This window comes from Oncorhynchus nerka, unplaced genomic scaffold (genome assembly GCF_034236695.1).
Source record: "Oncorhynchus nerka isolate Pitt River unplaced genomic scaffold, Oner_Uvic_2.0 unplaced_scaffold_1205, whole genome shotgun sequence".
Classification (NCBI taxonomy): Eukaryota; Metazoa; Chordata; class Actinopteri; order Salmoniformes; family Salmonidae; genus Oncorhynchus; species Oncorhynchus nerka.
This window is the reverse complement of record NW_027040129.1, coordinates 96,316-120,462: the sequence shown is the minus strand read 5'-3', so window position 1 is coordinate 120,462 and position 24,147 is coordinate 96,316. Positions and strand designations below refer to the sequence as shown.

The window sequence follows — 24,147 nt, the reverse complement described above, 5'->3', positions numbered from 1 at the left end:
TCAGCTCAGCTATCACCATTGAGACCGTGTCTGTGCCTCGACCTAGGTTGGGCAAAACTAAACATGGCGGTGTTCGCCTTAGCAATCTCACTAGGATAAAGACCACCTCCATTCCTGTCATTACTGAAAGAGATCATGATACCTCACTTCTCAAAATAGGGCTACTTAATGTTAGATCCCTTACTTCAAAGGCAATTATAGTCAATGAACTAATCACTGATCATAATCTTGATGTGATTGGCCTGACTGAAACATGGCTTAAGCCTGATGAATTTACTGTGTTAAATGAGGCCTCACCTCCTGGCTACACTAGTGACCATATCCCCCGTGCATCCCGCAAAGGCGGAGGTGTTGCTAACATTTACGATAGCAAATTTCAATTTACAAAAAAAAAAATGAACGTTTTCGTCTTTTGAGCTTCTAGTCATGAAATCTATGCAGCCTACTCAATCACTTTTTATAGCTACTGTTTACAGGCCTCCTGGGCCATATACAGCATTTCTCACTGAGTTCCCTGAATTCCTATCGGACGTTGTAGTCATTGCAGATAATATTCTAATCTTTGGTGACTTTAATATTCACATGGAAAAGTCCACAGACCCACTCCAAAAGGCTTTCGGAGCCATCATCGACTCAGTGGGTTTTGTCCAACATGTCTCTGGACCCACTCACTGTCACAGTCATACGCTGGACCTAGTTTTGTCCCATGGAATAAATGTTGTGGATCTTAATGTTTTCCTCATAATCCTGGACTATCGGACCACCATTTTATTACGTTTGCAATTGCAACAAATAATCTGCTCAGACCCCAACCAAGGAACATCAAAAGTCGTGCTATAAATTCACAGACAACACAAAGATTCCTTGATGCCCTTCCAGACTCCCTCTGCCTACCCAAGGACGCCAGAGGACAAAAATCCGTTAACCACCTAACTGAGTATCTCAATTTAACCTTGCGCAATACCCTAGATGCAGTTGCACCCTAAAAACTAAAAAAATGTCTCATAAGAAACTAGCTCCCTGGTACACAGAAAATACCCGAGCTCTGAAGCAAGCTTCAGAAAATTGGAACGGAAATGGCGCCACACCAAACTGGAAGTCTTCCGACTAGCTTGGAAGGACGGTACCGTGCAGTACCGAAGAGCCCTTACTGCTGCTCGATCATCCTATTTTTCCAACTTAATTGAGGAAAATAAGAACAATCCGAAATTCCTTTTTGATACTGTCGCAAAGCTAACTAAAAAGCAGCATTCCCCAAGAGAGGATGACTTTCACTTTAGCAGTGATAAATTCATGAACTTCTTTGAGGAAAAGATTATGATTATTAGAAAGCAAATTACGGACTCCTCTTTAAACCTGCGTATTCCTCCAAACCTCAGTTGTCCTGAGTCTGCACAACTCTGCCAGGACCTAGGATCAAGAGAGACGCTCAAGTCTTTAGTACTATATCTCTTGACACAATGATGAAAATAATCATGGCCTCTAAACCTTCAAGCTGCATACTGGACCCTATTCCAACTAAACTACTGAAAGAGCTGCTTCCTGTGCTTGGCCCTCCTATGTTGAACATAATAAACGGCTCTCTATCCACTGGATGTGTACCAAACTCACTAAAAGTGGCAGTAATAAAGCCTCTCTTGAAAAAGCCAAACCTTGACCCAGAAAATATAAAAAACTATCGGCCTATATCGAATCTTCCATTCCTCTCAAAAATTTTAGAGAAGGCTGTTGCGCAGCAACTCACTGCCTTCCTGAAGACAAACAATGTATACGAAATGCTTCAGTCTGGTTTTAGACCCCATCATAGCACTGAGACGGCACTTGTGAAGGTGGTAAATGACATTTTAATGGCAACGGACCGAGGCTCTGCATCTGTCCTTGTGCTCCTAGACCTTAGTGCTGCTTTTGATACCATCGATCACCACATTCTTTTGGAGAGATTGGAAACCCAAATTGGTCTACACGGACATGTTCTGGCCTGGTTTAGATCTTATCTGTCGGAAAGATATCAGTTTGTCTCTGTGAATGGTTTGTCCTCTGACAAATCAACTGTAAATTTCGGTGTTCCTCAAGGTTCTGTTTTAGGACCACTATTGTTTTCACTATATATTTTACCTCTTGGGGATGTTATTCGAAAACATAATGTTAACTTTCACTGCTATGCGGATGACACACAGCTGTACATTTCAATGAAACATGGTGAAGCCCCAAAATTGCCCTCGCTAGAAGCATGTGTTTCAGACATAAGGAAGTGGATGGCTGCAAACTTTCTACTATTAAACTCGGACAAAACAGAGATGCTTGTTCTAGGTCCCAAGAAACAAAGAGATCTTCTGTTGAATCTGACAATTAATCTTAATGGTTGTACAGTCGTCTCAAATAAAACTGTGAAGGACCTCGGCGTTACTCTGGACCCTGATCTCTCTTTTGAAGAACATATCAAGACCATTTCGAGGACAGCTTTTTTCCATCTACGTAACATTGCAAAAATCAGAAACTTTCTGTCCAAAAATGATGCAGAAAAATTATGCGTTTGTCACTTCTAGGTTAGACTACTGCAATGCTCTATTTTCCGACTACCCGGATAAAGCACTAAATAAACTTCAGTTAGTGCTGAATACGGCTGCTAGAATCCTGACTAGAACCAAAAAATTTGATCATATTACTCCAGTGCTAGCCTCTCTACACTGGCTTCCTGTCAAAGCAAGGGCTGATTTCAAGGTTTTACTGCTAACCTACAAAGCATTACATGGGCTTGCTCCTACCTATCTCTCTGATTTGGTCCTGCCGTACATACCTACACGTACGCTACGGTCACAAGACGCAGGCCTCCAAATTGTCCCTAGAATTTCTAAGCAAACAGCTGGAGGCAGGGCTTTCTCCTATAGAGCTCCATTTTTATGGAACGGTCTGCCTACCCATGTCAGAGACGCAAACTCGGTCTCAACCTTTAAGTCTTTACTGAAGACTCATCTCTTCAGTGGGTCATATGATTGAGTGTAGTCTGGCCCAGGAGTGGGAAGGTGAACGGAAAGGCTCTGGAGCAACGAACCGCCCTTGCTGTCTCTGCCTGGCCGATTCCCCTCTTTCCACTGGGATTCTCTGCCTCTACCCTGTTACGGGGCTGAGTCACTGGCTTACTGGGGCTCTCTCATGCCGTCCCTGGGGGGGTGCGTCACCTGGGTGGGTTGATTCACTGTTGTGGTCGGCCTGTCTGGGTTGGCGCCCCCCTTGGGTTGTGCCGTGGCGGAGATCTTTGTGGGCTATACTCGGCCTTGTCTCAGGATGGTAAGTTGGTGGTTGAAGATATCCCTCTAGTGGTGTGGGGGCTGTGCTTTGGCAAAGTGGGTGGGGTTATATCCTTCCTGTTTGGCCCTGTCCGGGGGTGTCCTCGGATGGGGCCACAGTGTCTCCTGACCCCTCCTGTCTCAGCCTCCAGTATTTATGCTGCATTAGTTTATGTGTTGGGGGCTAGGGTCAGTTTGTTATATCTGGAGTACTTCTCCTGTCCTATTCGGTGTCCTGTGTGAATCTAAGTGTGCGTTCTCTAATTCTCTCCTTCTCTCTTTCTTTCTCTCTCTCGGAGGACCTGAGCCCTAGGACCATGCCCCAGGACTACCTGACATGATGACTCCTTGCTGTCCCCAGTCCACCTGGCCATGCTGCTGCTCCAGTTTCAACTGGCCTGGGCCCTAGGACCATGTCCCAGGACTACCTGACATGATGACTCCTTGCTGTCCCCAGTCCACCTGGCCATGCTGCTGCTCCAGTTTCAACTGTTCTGCCTTACTATTATTCAACCATGCTGGTCATTTATGAACATTTGAACATCTTGGCCACGTTCTGTTATAATCTCCACCCGGCACAGCCAGAAGAGGACTGGCCACCCCACATATGCTCTCTCTAATTCTCTCTTTCTTTCTCTCTCTCGGAGGACCTGAGCCCTAGGACCGTGCCCCAGGACTACATGACATGATGACTCCTTGCTGTCCCCAGTCCACCTGACTGTGCTGCTGCTCCAGTTTCAACTGTTCTGCCTTATTATTATTCGACCATGCTGGTCATTTATGAACATTTGAACATCTTGGTCATGTTCTGTTATAATCTCTACCCGGCACAGCCAGAAGAGGACTGGCCACCCCACATAGCCTGGTTCCTCTCTAGGTTTCTTCCTAGGTTTTGGCCTTTCTAGGGAGTTTTTCCTAGCCACCGTGCTTTTACACCTGCATTGTTTGCTGTTTGGGGTTTTAGGCTGGGTTTCTGTACAGCACTTTGAGATATCAGCTGATGTACGAAGGGCTATATAAATAAATTTGATTTTGCACAACAACTGGAGAGGAGGGAGGGAAGGGTGCGGAACCCTACCCTGTCCCCAATCACCGCCCACACACAGCCCCAGCCTCTTACACTTTGTCATACACACATATTCTCACGCAAGCATGCATGTATACACACACACTTTAACAGTCAGTTGGATCCAGATGGGGAATAGCATGTTGATCATTAGACTAGCTACCCTTTGGGACTGCTCTTAGGCCTACCAGGGGTTCCTCTGGGACTGATCTAAGGCCTACTAGGGGTTCATATCAGGGGTTCCTCTTGGACTGATCTTAGGCCTACCAGGGGTTCCTACCAGGGGTTCCTCTGGGACTGATCTAAGGCCTACCAGGGAATCCTACCAGGGGTTCATATCAGGGGTTCCTCTGGGACTGATCTAAGGCCTACCAGGGATTCCCACCAGGGGTTCCTACCAGGAGTCCCTACCAGGGGTTCCTACCAGAGGTTCCTCTGCGACTGATCTAAGGCCTACCAGGAGTTCCTACCAGAGGTTCCTACCAGGGGTTCCTACCAGGGGTTCCTACCAGGAGGTCCTACCAGGGGTTCCTACCAGGAGTTCCTACCAGGAGTTCCTACAGAAAAGCCAAGGTGGATCCAAATACCAAATCACACACAACCTTCCAGATCCTTCATAGTCGCCTCAACCCACCAGCAAGTTGCCCAATCCCAAATCGACCCCTAGATTTAACTGTGGATTTACCTCCCGACGAGCAGATATACAGTGCATTCAGAAAGTACAGAAAGTTCCAGACCCCTTGACCTTTTCCACATTTTGTTACGTTACAGCCTTATGCTGAAATGAATCAAATATTTTTTTTCTCATCAATCTAAAGCAAAAACAGGTTCTTGGACATTTTTGCAAATGTATTCAAAGTAAAAATCTGAAATTCCTTATATACATGCACTTGAAATTGAGCTCAGGTGCATCCTGTTTCCATTGATCATCCTTGAGATGTTTCTACAACTTGATTGGAGTCCACCTGTGGTAAATACAATTGATTGGACATGATTTGGAAAGGCACACACCTGTCTATACAAGGTCCAAATGTTGACAGTGCATGTCAGAGCGAAGACCAAGCCATGAGGTCAAAGGAAATGTCTGTAGAGCTACGAGACAGGATTGTGTCGAGGCACAGATCTGAGAAAAGGGTACCAAAAAAATGACTGCAGCATTGAAGGTTCAGGAACACAGTGGTCTCCATCATTCTCAAATGGAAGAAGTTTGGAACCACCAAGACTCTTCCTAGAGCTTATCGCCCAGCCAAACTGAGCAAATGGGGAAAAGGGCCTTGGTCAGGGAGGTGACCAAGAACCCGATGGTCACTCTGACAGAGCTCCAGAGTTCCTCTGTGGAGATGGGAGAACCTTTCGGAAGGACAACCATCTCTGCAGCACTCTACCAATCAGGCGTTATGGTAGAGTGGCCAGATGGAAGCCACTCCTCAGTAAAAGGCACATGACAGCCTGCTTGAAGTTTGTCAAAAGGCACTAAAGACTCTCAGACCATGAGAAACAAGATTCTCTGGTCTGATGAAACCAATATGTAACTCTTTGGCCTGAAGGCCAAGAGTCACGTCTGGAGGAAACCTGGTACCATCCCTACGGTGAAGCATGGCGGTGGCAGCATCATGCTGTGGGGATGTCTTTCAGCGCCAGGGACTGGGAGACTACTCAGGATTAAGGGAAAGATGAACTGAGCAAAGTACAGAGATCCTTGAGGAAAACTTGCTCCAGAGTGCTCAGGACCTCAGACTGGGGTGAAGGTTCACCTTCCAACAGGACACAGCACACAGCCAAGACAACACAGGAGTGGCTTTGGGATGTCAGGATTGAGGGAAAGCCAGAGCCAGGACTTGAACCCGATTGAACCTCTCTGGAGACCTGAAAATAGCGGTGCAGAGACGCTCACCATTCAACCTGACAGAGCTTGACAGGATCTGCAGAGAAAAATGGGAGAAACTCCCCAAATACAGGTGTGTCAAGCTTGTAGCGTCATACCCAAGAAGACTCAAGGCTGCAATCGCTGCCAAAGGTGCTTCAACAAAGTACTGAGTAAAGGGTCTGAATACTTATGTAAATGTGATATTTAAATAGAGTATTTTTTAAATAAATTGTCATTATGGGGTATCGTGTGTAGATTTATGAGGGGGAAAAAACGATTTAATCAATTTTAGAATAAGGTTGTAACGTAACAACATTTGTAAAAAGTCAAGGGGCCTGAATACTTTCCAAATGTATTGTACGTTCATAGAAGCATCTCCAGTTTGTCTCTCCAGGGACCTGTGTAGCTGTGGACGTGACGAGAGGCCCCGAGTCTGGGAGAAGGGAAACACTATCGTCCGTTATAATCTACCCATGGACCTCAGCTTCACGTATGCAGATCTGAAAACTTTTCTCACTGCAAGTGGGAGAGAATGCCGTCAGACCTCTCTCTCTCTGTGTGTGTGTGTGTGTGTGTGTGTGTATAAACGCACATCCAGTAATCCCAGGTCTTTGACATTAAACAACACAATTTATCAGCGTCGACAGCAACAGAGCACCCTGGTCTTTCTCCGATGTTCTGTCAGCGGCTCACCATGCTCCCATATTCACTCTTTATATGAAATGTATCAGGTTAATGGGCCGTGCAGTCAAAGGTATCCTCTCTCTCACCAAGGAGAAAAATGATCTGTTGAATAGTTGTGTGTCCTGCAGATAAATGGTAGGGAGTGTTCTTTTGAAATATCATGAGATCTGAGAAAGCACAGAGGACATAACAAAACATGTTTGTCAAATGGAAAGCTACATGGTATTTCCAAAGTGTTCCCGAGAGACAGACACATCAGAAAGAATTCACACACCTTGACTTTTTCTAAATGTTTGTTGTGCTACAATGAGTCCATGCAACTTTTTATGAGACTTGTTAAGCACATTTTTACTCCTGAATTTATTTAGACTTGTCATAACAACATCGTTGAATACCTATTGACTCAAGACATTTCAGATTTTCATTTTATAATCATTTGGAAAAACATAATTCCACTTTGACATTATGGGTTATTGTATGTTGGCTAGTGACAAAACAAAAAAAACACCCTCAATTTAATCCTTTTTAAATTCAGGCTGTAACACGACAAAATGTTGAAAAAGTCAAGGGTTGTGAATACTTAAGTATTGTAAGTAGATCTGCTACTGGGAAAATGCTTTGAGGTGAGTAATAGCTCGATTCAATCCATATCACTGAAGTTTAGCCCTACAGCACGATTGAAATGTAAATGTCATTTCCATGGGTTATAGACTATTCCTCTGGTGCACAAGACGAGAATGGCAGTCTTGCCTAATACTGCAAATGTCCTCTGGATTTTGAGTAGTAACCACCTACTGTAGCAGACCGTGTCTGGTAAATGCTAGTGGTGAAGGAGAACAGACTACAGAGGTTGAGAGAGGGGGTTCACACATTAGGGCTAAGGAGAACAGACTACAGAGGTTGAGAGAGGGGGTTCACTCATTAGGGCTAAGGAGAACAGACTACAGAGGTTGAGAGAGGGGGTTCACACATTAGGGCTAAGGAGAACAGACTACAGAGGTTGAGAGAGGGGGTTCACACATTAGGGCTAAGGAGAACAGACTACAGAGGTTGAGAGAGGGGGTTCACCCATTAGGGCTAAGGAGAACAGACTACAGAGGTTGAGAGAGGGGGTTCACCCATTAGGGCTAAGGAGAACAGACTACAGAGGTTGAGAGAGGGGGTTCACCCATTAGGGCTAAGGAGAACAGGCTACAGAGGTTGAGAGAAGGGGTTCACCCATTAGGGCTAAGGAGAACAGACTACAGAGGTTGAGAGAGGGGGTTCACCCATTAGGGCTAAGGAGAACAGGCTACAGAGGTTGAGAGAGGGGGTTCACCCAGAAGGGCTAAGGAGAACAGACTACAGAGGTTGAGAGAGGGGGTTCACCCATTAGGGCTAAGGAGAACAGACTACAGAGGTTGAGAGAGGGGGTTCACCCAGAAGGGCTAAGGAGAACAGACTACAGAGGTTGAGAGAGGGAGTTCACCCATTAGGGCTAAGGAGAACAGGGTACAGAGGTTGAGAGAGGGGGTTCACCCATTAGGGCTAAGGAGAACAGACTACAGAGGTTGAGAGAGGGGGTTCACCCATTAGGGCTAAGGAGAACAGGCTACAGAGGTTGAGAGAGGGGGTTCACCCATTAGGGCTAAGGAGAACAGGCTACAGAGGTTGAGAGAGGGGGTTCACCCATTAGGGCTAAGGAGAACAAACTACAGAGGTTGAGAGAGGGGGTTCACCCATTAGGGCTAAGGAGAACAGACTACAGAGGTTGAGAGAGGGGGTTCACCCAGAAGGGCTAAGGAGAACAGACTACATAGGTTGAGAGAGGGGGTTCACCCAGAAGGGCTAAGGAGAACAGACTACAGAGGTTGAGAGAGGGGGTTCACCCATTAGGGCTAAGGAGAACAGACTACAGAGGTTGAGAGAGGGGGTTCACCCAGAAGGGCTTTATAGATGATATTCCTTCTGCACATATGTCATGTTTGGAGTTACGCTGTTATGTTGTCACGTCCTGACCATAGAAAGCCTGTATTTTCTATGGTAGAGTAGGTCAGGGCGTGACTAGGGGTTTTAGTCTAGTTTATTATTTCTATGTGGTGTTCTAGGTTTAATTTGCTATGTTGCTGTTTGTGTATGATTCCCAATTAGAGGCATCTGGTAATCGTTGTCTCTAATTGGGGATCATACTTAAGTTGCATTTTCCACCTGTGAGTTATGGGATATTGTTTGAGGCAGCTGGTAATCGTTGTCTCTAATTGGGGATCATACTTAAGTTGCATTTTTCCACCTGAGGATTATGGGATATTGTTTGAATGTATGTGTTTTGGGTTAGTGCACATCACATCTCTGTAGTCACGGTTCGTTTATTGTTTATTTGTTTTTGTCATGGCTAAGTTTCACTTTATTCATTAAAATGATGTGGAACTCAACATACACTGCACCTTGGTCCGACCATCATTATTACGAACCACGTGACATTTGTGGAAACTTGTTTCTTTCCAGTTGAGTTGCCATGGTCGTGTCAGTATACAGAAACCTTAAAGAGCAACTGTTCCTTAAAAAACATCTTGTTTAGAAAACAGGCATTGATATGAGTCAGAAATATTTATTCTACTGTCAAAATTGACTACAAAGTGTAAATAGGATAATTTTGGTCATAAAGTCAGTCTCGTCCAAAACAGAGTTTTGTGACTTGTGGTTGTGACTGTATCACAATGTAAATAAAGGTTGGGTTTGTTTCAATCCTGCCACATGTCCACAGCTGGCAGCACACAAGTAATCATCAATTCGGATTGCAGCAGCACGCCACCTGATCGGAATGCTTGTGGTAAATTTGGGTTGACTTTGGATATCCCTATGGGGATAGTTACCATCGCTAAATTACACAATGTACATGTGTGTAACGGCAGATCTCCTCTTCGTCTGAAGAGGAGTAAGGATCGAACCAAGATGCAGCGTGGTAAGTGTCCATAACTTTAATCAAAGAAAGCGCTGAACACTTAATCAAAAATAACAAAAGAAACGTGAAGAAACAAAACCGAAACAGTATAGTGTGGCGACTGACACGGAAACAAACACCCACAAACCAACAGTGAAACCCAGGCTACCTAAGTATCATTCTCAATCAGAGACAACTAATGACACCTGCCTCTGATTGAGAACCATACTAGGCCGAAACAGAAACCAAACATAGACTGCCCACCCCAACTCACGCCCTGACCATACTAAATAAAGACCAAAACAAAGGAAATAAAGGTCAGAACGTGACAATGTGAGAATATATACAATATGTGACAATATGTTAAGATTCCAATACTCCAAATGTCAATGACTTAAAAACAAACCTCAAACCAACTATACATTGTAGACATTCATATACAAATATTGAAACCATGTAATGATAAAACTAAAATGAAGATATTGTCTAGTTTACATTGTGTCCCTAACTAGCCCCAGAGATAGGCTATCCAAAGTCAAAGTCAACTCACACACCAGCCAGCTAAAGCTAATTGGCAAAATAATTTGGCTAAATCTTCCCACCTGCGAACACACATAACACACGCGAGACACCCACGTCAAACCACACCCCTAAACCCTGTTTAATTAAGTAATGGCCGCTAGCATTTCTTAATGAACCAAATCTAAAATGAGGCCAAACCAGGAAGTGCAGTCGCCCTTTAAAACTAAGTAATGATATGTTGCACCTCTACCTTGCTACCTTTCAGATGAGCCAAGGAGGAGGACAGATGACAACAGCAGGTCAGTGGAGTACATGGAACAGCAGCAACCAGGGGCAAATGGCAAGGTAGAAAAATATCTCATCTCTCAATATTCTAATCTCTCAATGTTCTAATCTCTCAATGTTCTAATCTCTCAATGTTCTAATCTATTCAATTCAATTCAATTCAAGGGCTTTATTGGCATGGGAAACATGTGTTAACATTGCCAAAGCAAGTGAGGTAGACAACATACAAAGTGAATATATAAAGTGAAAAACAACAAAAATTAACAGTAAACATTACACATACAGAAGTTTCAAAACAGTAAAGACATTACAAATGTCATATTATATATATATATACAATGTACAAATAGTTAAAGGACACAAGATAAAATGAATAAGCATAAATATGGGTTGTATTTACAATGGTGTTTGTTCTTCACTGGTTGCCCTTTTCTCGTGGCAACAGGTCACAAATATTGCTGCTGTGATGGCACACTGTGGAATTTCACCCAAAAGATATGGGAGTTTTTCAAAATTGGATTTGTTTTCGAATTCTTTGTGGATCTGTGTAATCTGGGGGAAATATGTCTCTCTAATATGGTCATACATTGGGCAGGAAGTTAGGAAGTGCAGCTCAGTTTCCACCTCATTTTGTGGGCAGTGAGCACATAGCCTGTCTTCTCTTGAGAGCCATGTCTGCCTACGGCGGCCTTTCTCAATAGCAAGGCTATGCTCACTGAGTCTGTACATAGTCAAAGCTTTCCTTAATTTTGGGTCAGTCACAGTGGTCTAATCTCTCAATATTCTAATCTATCAATGTTCTAATCTCTCAATATTCTAATCTATCAATGTTCTAATCTCTCAATATTCTAATCTCTCAATGTTCTAATCTCTCAATATTCTAATCTCTCAATGTTCTAATCTCTCAATATTCTAATCTATCAATGTTCTAATCTCTCAATATTCTAATCTCTCAATGTTCTAATCTCTCAATATTCTAATCTATCAATGTTCTAATCTCTCAATATTCTAATCTCTCAATGTTCTAATCTCTCAATGTTCTAATCTCTCAATATTCTAATCTCTCAATATTCTAATCTATCAATGTTCTAATCTCTCAATATTCTAATCTCTCAATGTTCTAATCTCTCAATATTCTAATCTCTCAATGTTCTAATCTATCAATGTTCTAATCTCTCAATATTCTAATCTATCAATGTTCTAATCTCTCAATATTCTAATCTATCAATGTTCTAATCTCTCAATATTCTAATCTCTCAATGTTCTAATCTCTCAATATTCTAATCTATCAATGTTCTAATCTCTCAATATTCTAATCTCTCAATGTTCTAATCTCTCAATGTTCTAATCTCTCAATATTCTAATCTCTCAATATTCTAATCTATCAATGTTCTAATCTCTCAATATTCTAATCTCTCAATGTTCTAATCTCTCAATATTCTAATCTCTCAATATTCTAATCTATCAATGTTCTAATCTCTCAATATTCTAATCTCTCAATATTCTAATCTCTCAATGTTCTAATCTCTCAATGTTCTAATCTCTCAATATTCTAATCTCTCAATGTTCTAATATCTCAATATTAATCTACAAGTGCGCCAAATTCGTGCATTTAGCTGTTGAGATTTTTGGACCAGACCACCCTGCTGGCTTTGGGCTAAGCCTCAAAGTCTTCAAATCCTAGAAATGGCCATAAATTATAGAATAATAGTCATCTATATCAACATGATCTACTTAGCTTGAGTTTGGGTTTGTTTTTGCTGAATAATATAATAATATACTGTAATAATATAATAATTTACAGTAATAATATACTACAATAACATAATATAATAATATACTGTAATAATATAATAACTTACTGTAATAATATACTGTAATAACATTTCATAATATACTGTAATAATGTAATATAATAATGTATTGTATATAATAATTATATAATAATATGATGTAATAATATATCATCATTTACTGTAATAATATAATATAATAATATATTTTAATATAACATACTGTAATATTGTAATATAATAATTTACTGTAGTTATATATTAATATAATGTAATAATATAAAATATATGTAATTATATAATATAATACTGTACTGTAATTATATATTATACTGTAATAATATAATAATGTACTGTAATTCTATAATATACTGTAATAATGAAATAATATACTGTAATAATATAATAATGTACTGTAATTCTATAATATACTGTAATAATATACTGTAATAATATACTGTAATAATATAATAATGTACTGTAATTCTATAATATACTGTAATAATGAAATAATATACTGTAATAATATAATAATGTACTGTAATTCTATAATATACTGTAATATAATATTATACTGTAATTCTATAATCATATACTGTAATAATATAACAATATGCTGTAATAATATAATAATATATATACATCCACAGAAGATAGGGATTATATTTCCATTCAGTATGCAATGTTTTGTAACTAATAGTGAAACCTCTGCTATTTGTCTCCTACTTTGCTACTTGGTCAGTGGTGCCTCTCCCAGTGAATGCCAAACCAGTCACGGGGGTGTCAGAGTTCTTTTCATTCTAAACTTGTATAGCTAATAAGATATAAATAGGATGTATTTGTATTCCATCTGGTTGTATGGGACCTTAACACCATATGCTCTACACAGCTCACGGAACACAGCCTGTCTGCCTTTCCCTCATAGAAATATCAGCTTTTCGGCAGACTTTCTCTCATCCCTAATGTATTTTTCTTCTCTCATCCCTAATGTATTTTTCTGAGCAATACAAACAGATGTGTTGCATACTGCGATATGAACTCTGTTTAAGTAGTAGTCATGTTTTGTAAGTACTTATTAGGACACAGTGTGCATAAATAAATACAGTGAGGGAAAAAAGTATTTGATCCCCTGCTGATTTTGTACGTTTGCCCACTGACAAAGAAATGATCAGTCTATCATTTTAATGGAAGGTTTATTTGAATAGTGAGAGACAGAATAACAACAAGAATCAAAGATAAACGCATGTCAAAAATGTTATAAATAGATTTAATTCATCCCTCATTTTAATGAGGGAAATAAGTATTTATTTGTTAAGTCAATATTTATAGTACACACCTCCTCATGGAATATTATAATATTTATAGTACACATCTCCTCCTCATGGAATATTCTAATATTTATAGTACACACCTCCTCATGGAATATTCTAATATTTATAGTACACTCCTCCTCCTCCTTGAATATTATAATATTTATAGTACACACCTCCTCATGGAACATTATAATATTTATAGTACACACCTCCTCATGGAACATTATAATATTTATAGTACACTCCTCCTCCTCCTTGAATATTATAATATTTATAGTACACTCCTCCTCATGGAACATTATAATATTTATAGTACACACCTCCTCATGGAATATTATAATATTTATAGTACACACCTCCTCCTCATGGAACATTATAACATTTATAGTACACCTCCTCCTCATGAAATATTATAACATTTATAGTACACACCTCCTCCTCATGGAATATTATAATATTTATAGTACACACCTCCTCCTCATGGAACATTATAACATTTATAGTACACCTCCTCCTCATGAAATATTATAACATTTATAGTACACACCTCCTCCTCATGGAACATTATAATATTTATAGTACACACCTCCTCCTCATGAAATAGAACATTATAATATTTATAGTACACCTCCTCCTCATGGAATATTATAACATTTATAGTACACACCTCCTCATGGAATATTATAATATTTATAGTACACACCTCCTCCTCATGGAACATTAAGGGCAAGTTGACAGCAACCTAATTCATTGTCAACCTGAGTCTCTCTTTCTCGGTCTGTCTCCCGTCTCTCTCTGTCTCTCACGGTCTCTCCGCTCTGTCTCCTCTCTCTCACTCTGTGTCCCTCACTGTCTCTCCTCTCTGTCTCTGTCTTTCTCTCTCTCTCTCTCTCTCTCTCTCCTCTCTGTCTTTCTCTCCTCTCTCTCTCTCAATACTTTCACCACTTTCTCTCCATTCACGTCCAAAGTTCCACTCCATCCAACACAGATGCACAGACAATGGCTTTACAATTCTGTCAATATCTATTATTACATGACATGGAGAAGCTACCGACTACCTTGACACAGTCCTAGCCACTTGTTAAGTCACACAAACAATGGTTAATACACTCAAACACACACACACACTTTCACAACCTAACCTGACACACACAGTAGCATGTTTTCAGTTGGCATGACAAGACTCGAGCACAGCATCTTCAAATTCTGACAGGAATGTTAAACCTCTGATAATAGTGTCCATTGAAATAGTTTATATTTTTCTTTAGTATTACAGGAACGGTTATGTCTCGGTGACCATGCACAGTAAACATTGCAAGGTGGGCTACGGTTGGAAATGGTTGACCAGGTCAGGTTGAGTTCCTGATCGGACTGCCTTCTTATATTCAATCTTTATTCAGTCTCTCTCGTAGCAACTCCCCTACTGGGTACAGTCTATTCCTGTTGAAAAATGCCCTGTGTGTCTGACAACAGGCTCCGTGTGTCTGACAACAGGCTCCGTGTGTCTGACAACAGGCTCCGTGTGTCTGACAACAGGCTCCGTGTGTCTGACAACAGGCTCTGTGTGTCTGACAACAGGCTCCGTGTGTCTGACAACAGGCTCCGTGTGTCTGACAACAGGCCCCGTGTGTCTGACAACAGGCCCCGTGTGTCTGACAACAGGCTCCGTGTGTCTGACAACAGGCTCCGTGTGTCTGACAACAGGCTCCGTGTGTCTGACAACAGGCTCCGTGTGTCTGACAACAGGCTCCGTGTGTCTGACAACAGGCTCCGTGTGTCTGACAACAGGCTCTGTCTCTAAAATCCGGGACGCGGAAGTGTCTGATCAGTTGACTGGTATTGTAAAGTTCCTTGGCAGAATCCGAGTAAAACAAGGACATTGAGGTCAAAGGTCAGGTGAACTCCGTTGGCTCTGTCCCATTGACACCTACTCTGTAGTCGTCTTCTTCCAATCCTCCTCCATCCATTCCAGTCTTTTGTCTGCAGTCCATAGTCTTTCTAGGGAACGACAAGAGGATTCTAGTCTCTCCGGCACCCCCTATTGGATGGTCTATTTAACTGCAGTTTTGGCTTCAGGTCTTGGATTTTCTCAAGTCATTGTCTTTTCATTGAACCAGCAGGGCACTTCTCCACACCTACAGGGTGGGACAGAGTGAACAGGTAAACAAACAGAGTCTCTGTTTGCCCAATCGCCAGGAGAACCTCCGTGACTGACAGACCATCTGTCCAATGTTGACGCAGCATGCAGCAAGTGTTACCTGGGAAGAGACAAACGTTGGCAAAGAAACAACCATATCTCCTCTCGAAGTGGGGAAGCAATGTTTTATCTAATAAAATATGACTAATACAGCAAACATTCAGCCCTGTGTTGAGATGGGAAATTAGCTCAAAGCATCCAGCCCTGTGTTGAGATGGGAAATTAGCTCAAAGCATCCAGCCCTGTGTTGAGATGGGAAATTAGCTCAAAGCATCCAGCCCTGTGTTGAGATGGGAAATTAGCTCAAAGCATCCAGCCCTGTGTTGAGATGGGAAATTAGCTCAAAGCATCCAGCCCTGTGTTGAGATGGGAAATTAGCTCAAAGCATCCAGCCCTGTGTTGAGATGGGAAATTAGCTCAAAGCATCCAGCCCTGTGTTGAGATGGGAAATTAGCTCAAAGCATCCAGCCCTGTGTTGAGATGGGAAATTAGCTCAAAGCATCCAGCCCTGTGTTGAGATGGGAAATTAGCTAAAAGCATCCAGCCCTGTGTTGAGATGGGAAATTAGCTCAAACATCCAGCCCTGTGTTGAGATGGGAAATTAGCTCAAACATCTAGCCTGTGTTGAGATGGGAAATTAGCTCAAACATCCAGCCCTGTGTTGAGATGGGAAATTAGCTCAAAGCATCCAGCCCTGTGTTGAGATGGGAAATTAGCTAAAAGCATCCAGCCCTGTGTTGAGATGGGAAATTAGCTCAAACATCCAGCCCTGTGTTGAGATGGGAAATTAGCTCAAACATCTAGCCTGTGTTGAGATGGGAAATTAGCTCAAACATCCAGCCCTGTGTTGAGATGGGAAATTAGCTCAAAGCATTCATCCCTGTGTTGAGATGGGAAATTAGCTCAAAGCATTCATCCCTGTGTTGAGATGGGAAATTAGCTAAAAGGAACTGGGAGAGAAAGGTGACATTCATGGGTCAAAAATGAGAAGTGTGTATATGTGTGAGAGATTGAAGATGTACACTTACCTCTCTCTTGTGTGTGTGTGTGTGTGTGTCCCTCACCTCTCTCTCATGGGCATTGTGGGATGTGTGTTGAGGAAGGACAGCTGCTGCTCTAGACAACACACACGGAAGGCCAGGTAGCAGGAGGACAGGACGAGCAGGACGATACTGAAGGAGACAGACACACGCCGCACATTGTTTACCACAGGGGTTCTCAAAGTGGGGTCAGTGGAGGTACTTCAAAATATTTTCAAACAAATATATACTATTAACAGCATCAGATGAAACTCATTTTTGCCAAGGGGTGGAATAAGTTTAGAGGGTATAATGTAATATTATGAATCTACAATATATGTTCTTAAGCGTGGCCAACATGGGCCTGGGAGGGTCACAGGGGTATTGGTATGCACAGTAGACCTACACTCCACCAATGATCCATTTCTCAACTCATAGGTTGATATGTAATAGGTAAGTGTAATATGAATGTGCAATAATAACTACAACCAGCAGGTGGCATTATGACAGTAAGTGTGTAATACAATGAGAGATGCCTTAGCCCAGTGTTTTCCATCTCTGTCTCGGGGACCCTAAGTGTTGCACGTTTAGTTTTTGTTGCCCAAACACTACACAGCTGATTCAAATAACAAACTAATCATTAGTGGGGCGGCAGGATAGCCTAGTGTTTAGTGTTGGACTAGCAACCGGAAGGTTGCACGTTCAAATCCCCGAGCGGACAAGGTAAAAATCTGTCTTTCTGCCCCTGAACAGGCAGTTAACCCACTGTTCCTAGGCCATCATTGAAAATAAGATTTTGTTCTTAACTGACTTGCCGAGTTAAATAAAGGTTAAAAAAAATAAAACGTTGATTATTTGAATCTTGGGTCACCAGGAGCGAGTTTGGGGAAACACTGCGGCATTCCACCAGAGTACAAACAGGTCAGGTTATTCCGTCCAGTACTCACAGCAGGATGAAGAACTTGAGCAGTTGGTACTCCATGTGGCCCAGTTCTGGTACTGGCTCTGTCAGGAGGATCTTCCCTGTCTCCAGACTCCGCTCTGCACACAACACAGCACCGCACATGTTATAGGGTGAAGCAAAATGCTTGTGTTACTGTCTCCTAACAGTAACAAAAAAAACATAAAATCAACAAATCTAAAAATGCCAGAATGAATCCAATGAACAACACAAATAACACTGTATCAATAACCCAAATCCAATCCCAAATAACACTGTATCAATAACCCAAATCCAATCCCAAATAACACTATCAATAACCCAAATCCAATCCCAAATAACACTGTATCAATAACCCAAATCCAATCCCAAATAACACTGTATCAATAACCCAAATCCAATCCCAAATAACACTGTATCAATAACCCAAATAACACTGTATCAATAACCCAAATCCAATCCCAAATAACACTGTATCAATAACCCAAATCCAATCCCAAATAACACTGTATCAATAACCCAAATCCAATCCCAAATAACACTGTATCAATAACCCAAATCCAATCCCAAATAACACTGTATCAATAACCCAAATCCAATCCCAAATAACACTGTATCAATAACCCAAATCCAATCCCAAATAACACTGTATCAATAACCCAAATCCAATCCCAAATAACACTGTATCAATAACCCAAATCCAATCCCAAATAACACTGTATCAATAACCCAAATCCAATCCCAAATAACACTGTATCAATAACCCAAATCCAATCCCAAATAACACTGTATCAATAACCCAAATCCAATCCCAAATAACACTGTATCAATAACCCAAATCCAATCCCAAATAACACTGTATCAATAACCCAAATCCAATCCCAAATAACACTGTATCAATAACCCAAATCCAATCCAATCCCAAATAACACTGTATCAATAACCCAAATCCAATTTCAAATAACCCCAATCCAATCCCAAATAACACTGTATCAATAACCCAAATCCAATCCCAAATAACACTATCAATAACCCGAATCCAATCCCAAATAACACTGTATCAAGGTAGGTAGGGGATGTCCACTGATCTTACCCTTTAATGTCAGTGGAACCTCCGTAGGTAGGTAGGGGATGTCCACTGATCTTACCCTTTAATGTCAGTGGAACCTCCGTAGGTAGGTAGGGGATGTCCACTGATCTTACCCTTTAATGTCAGGGGAACCTCCGTAGGTAGGTAGGGATGTCCACTGATCTTACCCTTTAATGTCAGGGGAACCTCCGTAGGTAGGTAGGGGATGTCCACTGATCTTACCCTTTAATGTCAGGGGAACCTCCGTAGGTAGGTAGGGGATGTCCATTGATCTTACCCTTTAATGTCAGGGGAACCTCCGTAGGTAGGTAGGGGATGTCCACTGATCTTACCCTTTAATGTCAGGGGAACCTCCGTAGGTAGGTAGGGGGATGTCCACTGATCTTACCCTTTAATGTCAGGGGAACCTCCGTAGGTAGGTAGGGGATGTCCACTGATCTTACCCTTTAATGTCAGTGGAACCTCCGTAGGTAGGTAGGGGATGTCCACTGATCTTACCCTTTAATGTCAGGGGAACCTCCGTAGGTAGGTAGGGGATGTCCACTGATCTTACCCTTTAATGTCAGGGAACCTCCGTAGGTAGGTAGGGGATGTCCACTGATCTTACCCTTTAATGTCAGTGGAACCTCCGTAGGTAGGTAGGGGATGTCCACTGATCTTACCCTTTAATGTCAGTGGAACCTCCGTAGGTAGGTAGGGGATGTCCACTGATCTTACCCTTTAATGTCAGGGAACCTCCGTAGGTAGGTAGGGATGTCCACTGATCTTACCCTTTAATGTCAGTGGAACCTCCGTAGGTAGGTAGGGATGTCCACTGATCTTACCCTTTAATGTCAGGGGAACCTCCGTAGGTAGGTAGGGGATGTCCACTGATCTTACCCTTTAATGTCAGGGGAACCTCCGTAGGTAGGTAGGGGATGTCCACTGATCTTACCCTTTAATGTCAGTGGAACCTCCGTAGGTAGGTAGGGGGATGTCCACTGATCTTACCCTTTAATGTCAGGGAACCTCCGTAGGTAGGTAGGGGATGTCCACTGATCTTACCCTTTAATGTCAGGGAACCTCCGTAGGTAGGTAGGGGATGTCCACTGATCTTACCCTTTAATGTCAGGGAACCTCCGTAGGTAGGTAGGGGATGTCCACTGATCTTACCCTTTAATGTCAGGGAACCTCCGTAGGTAGGTAGGGGATGTCCACTGATCTTACCCTTTAATGTCAGGGGAACCTCCGTAGGTAGGTAGGGGATGTCCACTGATCTTACCCTTTAATGTCAGTGGAACCTCCGTAGGTAGGTAGGGGGATGTCCACTGATCTTACCCTTTAATGTCAGGGGAACCTCCGTAGGTAGGTAGGGGATGTCCACTGATCTTATCCTTTAATGTCAGTGGAACCTCAGTAGGTAGGTAGGGGATGTCCACTGATCTTACCCTTTAATGTCAGTGGAACCTCCGTAGGTAGGTAGGGGATGTCCACTGATCTTACCCTTTAATGTCAGTGGAACCTCCGTAGGTAGGTAGGGGATGTCCACTGATCTTACCCTTTAATGTCAGGGGAACCTCCGTAGGTAGGTAGGGGATGTCCACTGATCTTACCCTTTAATGTCAGGGGAACCTCTGTAGGTAGGTAGGGGATGTCCACTGATCTTACCCTTTAATGTCAGGGGAACCTCCGTAGGTAGGTAGGGGATGTCCACTGATCTTACCCTTTAATGTCAGGGGAACCTCCGTAGGTAGGTAGGGGATGTCCACTGATCTTACCCTTTAATGTCAGTGGAACCTCCGTAGGTAGGTAGGGGGATGTCCACTGATCTTACCCTTTAATGTCAGTGGAACCTCCGTAGGTAGGTAGGGGGATGTCCACTGATCTTACCCTTTAATGTCAGGGGAACCTCCGTAGGTAGGTAGGGGATGTCCACTGATCTTACCCTTTAATGTCAGTGGAACCTCCGTAGGTAGGTAGGTAGGGGATGTCCACTGATCTTACCCTTTAATGTCAGTGGAACCTCCGTAGGTAGGTAGGTAGGGGATGTCCACTGATCTTACCCTTTAATGTCAGTGGAACCTCCGTAGGTAGGTAGGGGATGTCCACTGATCTTACCCTTTAATGTCAGTGGAACCTCCGTAGGTAGGTAGGTAGGGGATGTCCACTGATCTTACCCTTTAATGTCAGTGGAACCTCCGTAGGTAGGTAGGGGATGTCCACTGATCTTACCCTTTAATGTCAGGGGAACCTCCGTAGGTAGGTAGGGGATGTCCACTGATCTTACCCTTTAATGTCAGTGGAACCTCCGTAGGTAGGTAGGGGATGTCCACTGATCTTACCCTTTAATGTCAGGGGAACCTCCGTAGGTAGGTAGGGGATGTCCATTGATCTTACCCTTTAATGTCAGGGGAACCTCCGTAGGTAGGTAGGGGGATGTCCACTGATCTTACCCTTTAATGTCAGTGGAACCTCCGTAGGTAGGTAGGGGATGTCCACTGATCTTACCCTTTAATGTCAGTGGAACCTCCGTAGGTAGGTAGGGGATGTCCACTGATCTTACCCTTTAATGTCAGGGGAACCTCCGTAGGTAGGTAGGGGATGTCCACTGATCTTATCCTTTAATGTCAGTGGAACCTCAGTAGGTAGGTAGGGGATGTCCACTGATCTTACCCTTTAATGTCAGTGGAACCTCCGTAGGTAGGTAGGGGGATGTCCACTGATCTTACCCTTTAATGTCAGTGGAACCTCCGTAGGTAGGTAGGGGATGTCCACTGATCTTACCCTTTAATGTCAGGGGAACCTCCGTAGGTAGGTAGGGGATGTCCACTGATCTTACCCTTTAATGTCAGGGGAACCTCCGTAGGTAGGTAGGGGATGTCCACTGATCTTACCCTTTAATGTCAGGGAACCTCCGTAGGTAGGTAGGGGATGTCCACTGATCTTACCCTTTAATGTCAGGGGAACCTCCGTAGGTAGGTAGGGGATGTCCACTGATCTTACCCTTTAATGTCAGTGGAACCTCCGTAGGTAGGTAGGGGATGTCCACTGATCTTACCCTTTAATGTCAGTGGAACCTCCGTAGGTAGGTAGGGGGATGTCCACTGATCTTACCCTTTAATGTCAGGGGAACCTCCGTAGGTAGGTAGGGGATGTCCACTGATCTTACCCTTTAATGTCAGTGGAACCTCCGTAGGTGTAGGTAGGTAGGGGGATGTCCACTGATCTTACCTTTAATGTCAGTGGAACCTCCCAGGAGGTAGGTAGGGATGTCCACTGATCTTACCCTTTAATGTCAGTGGAACCTCCGTAGGTAGGTAGGGGATGTCCACTGATCTTACCCTTTAATGTCAGTGGAACCTCCGTAGGTAGGTAGGGGGATGTCCACTGATCTTACCCTTTAATGTCAGTGGAACCTCCGTAGGTAGGTAGGGGATGTCCACTGATCTTACCCTTTAATGTCAGGGAACCTCCGTAGGTAGGTAGGGGATGTCCACTGATCTTACCCTTTAATGTCAGGGAACCTCTGTAGGTAGGTAGGGATGTCCACTGATCTTACCCTTTAATGTCAGGGGAACCTCCGTAGGTAGGTAGGGATGTCCACTGATCTTACCCTTTAATGTCAGGGAACCTCCGTAGGTAGGTAGGGGATGTCCACTGATCTTACCCTTTAATGTCAGTGGAACCTCCGTAGGTAGGTAGGGGGATGTCCACTGATCTTACCCTTTAATGTCAGTGGAACCTCCGTAGGTAGGTAGGGGATGTCCACTGATCTTACCCTTTAATGTCAGGGGAACCTCCGTAGGTAGGTAGGGGATGTCCACTGATCTTACCCTTTAATGTCAGTGGAACCTCCGTAGGTAGGTAGGTAGGGATGTCCACTGATCTTACCCTTTAATGTCAGTGGAACCTCCGTAGGTAGGTAGGGATGTCCACTGATCTTACCCCTTTAATGTCAGGGAACCTCCGTAGGTAGGTAGGGGATGTCCACTGATCTTACCCTTTAATGTCAGTGGAACCTCCGTAGGTAGGTAGGGATGTCCACTGATCTTACCCTTTAATGTCAGGGGAACCTCCGTAGGTAGGTAGGGGATGTCCATTGATCTTACCCTTTAATGTCAGGGGAACCTCCGTAGGTAGGTAGGGGGATGTCCACTGATCTTACCCTTTAATGTCAGTGGAACCTCCGTAGGTAGGTAGGGGATGTCCACTGATCTTACCCTTTAATGTCAGTGGAACCTCCGTAGGTAGGTAGGGGATGTCCACTGATCTTACCCTTTAATGTCAGGGAACCTCCGTGTAGGTAGGTAGGGGATGTCCACTGATCTTACCCTTTAATGTCAGGGAACCTCTGTAGGTAGGTAGGGGATGTCCACTGATCTTACCCTTTAATGTCAGTGGAACCTCCGTAGGTAGGTAGGGGGATGTCCACTGATCTTACCCTTTAATGTCAGTGGAACCTCCGTAGGTAGGTAGGTAGGGATGTCCACTGATCTTACCCTTTAATGTCAGTGGAACCTCCGTAGGTAGGTAGGGGATGTCCACTGATCTTACCCTTTAATGTCAGTGGAACCTCCGTAGGTAGGTAGGTAGGGGATGTCCACTGATCTTACCCTTTAATGTCAGGGAACTGATCTCCGTAGGTAGGTAGGGGGATGTCCACTGATCTTACCCTTTAATGTCAGTGGAACCTCCGTAGGTAGGTAGGGGATGTCCACTGATCTTACCCTTTAATGTCAGGGGAACCTCCGTAGGTAGGTAGGGGATGTCCATTGATCTTACCCTTTAATGTCAGGGGAACCTCCGTAGGTAGGTAGGGGGATGTCCACTGATCTTACCCTTTAATGTCAGTGGAACCTCCGTAGGTGGGTAGGGGATGTCCACTGATCTTACCAATGTCAGTGGAACCTCCGTAGGGATGTCCACTGATCTTACCCTTTAATGTCAGTGGAACCTCCGTAGGTAGGTAGGGGATGTCCACTGATCTTACCTTAATGTCAGGGAACCTCCGTAGGTAGGTAGGGGATGTCCACTGATCTTACCCTTTAATGTCAGTGGAACCTCCGTAGTGGGTAGGTAGGGATGTCCACTGATCTTACCCTTTAATGTCAGGGGAACCTCCGTAGGTAGGTAGGGGATGTCCACTGATCTTACCCTTTAATGTCAGTGGAACCTCCGTAGGTAA

General features: G+C 43.2%; 1 protein-coding gene across 1 annotated transcript in view; it reads right to left on the bottom strand.

Moving 5' to 3' along the window:
* Positions 1-13,600: 13,600 nt before the first annotated feature.
* Positions 13,601-24,147, bottom strand: part of LOC115119522 (GRAM domain-containing protein 2A-like) — an 86,456-nt gene continuing 75,909 nt past the window's right edge. Inside the window, exons 10-13 of the mRNA XM_065015942.1 lie at positions 23,898-23,956; positions 17,901-17,994; positions 16,999-17,106; positions 13,601-15,872 (exon numbers count right to left, since the gene is read on the bottom strand). Coding sequence (XP_064872014.1) covers positions 15,827-15,872; positions 16,999-17,106; positions 17,901-17,994; positions 23,898-23,956 — 307 coding nt within the window. The 3' untranslated portion in view covers positions 13,601-15,826. The remainder of the gene's footprint in view (positions 15,873-16,998; positions 17,107-17,900; positions 17,995-23,897; positions 23,957-24,147) is intronic.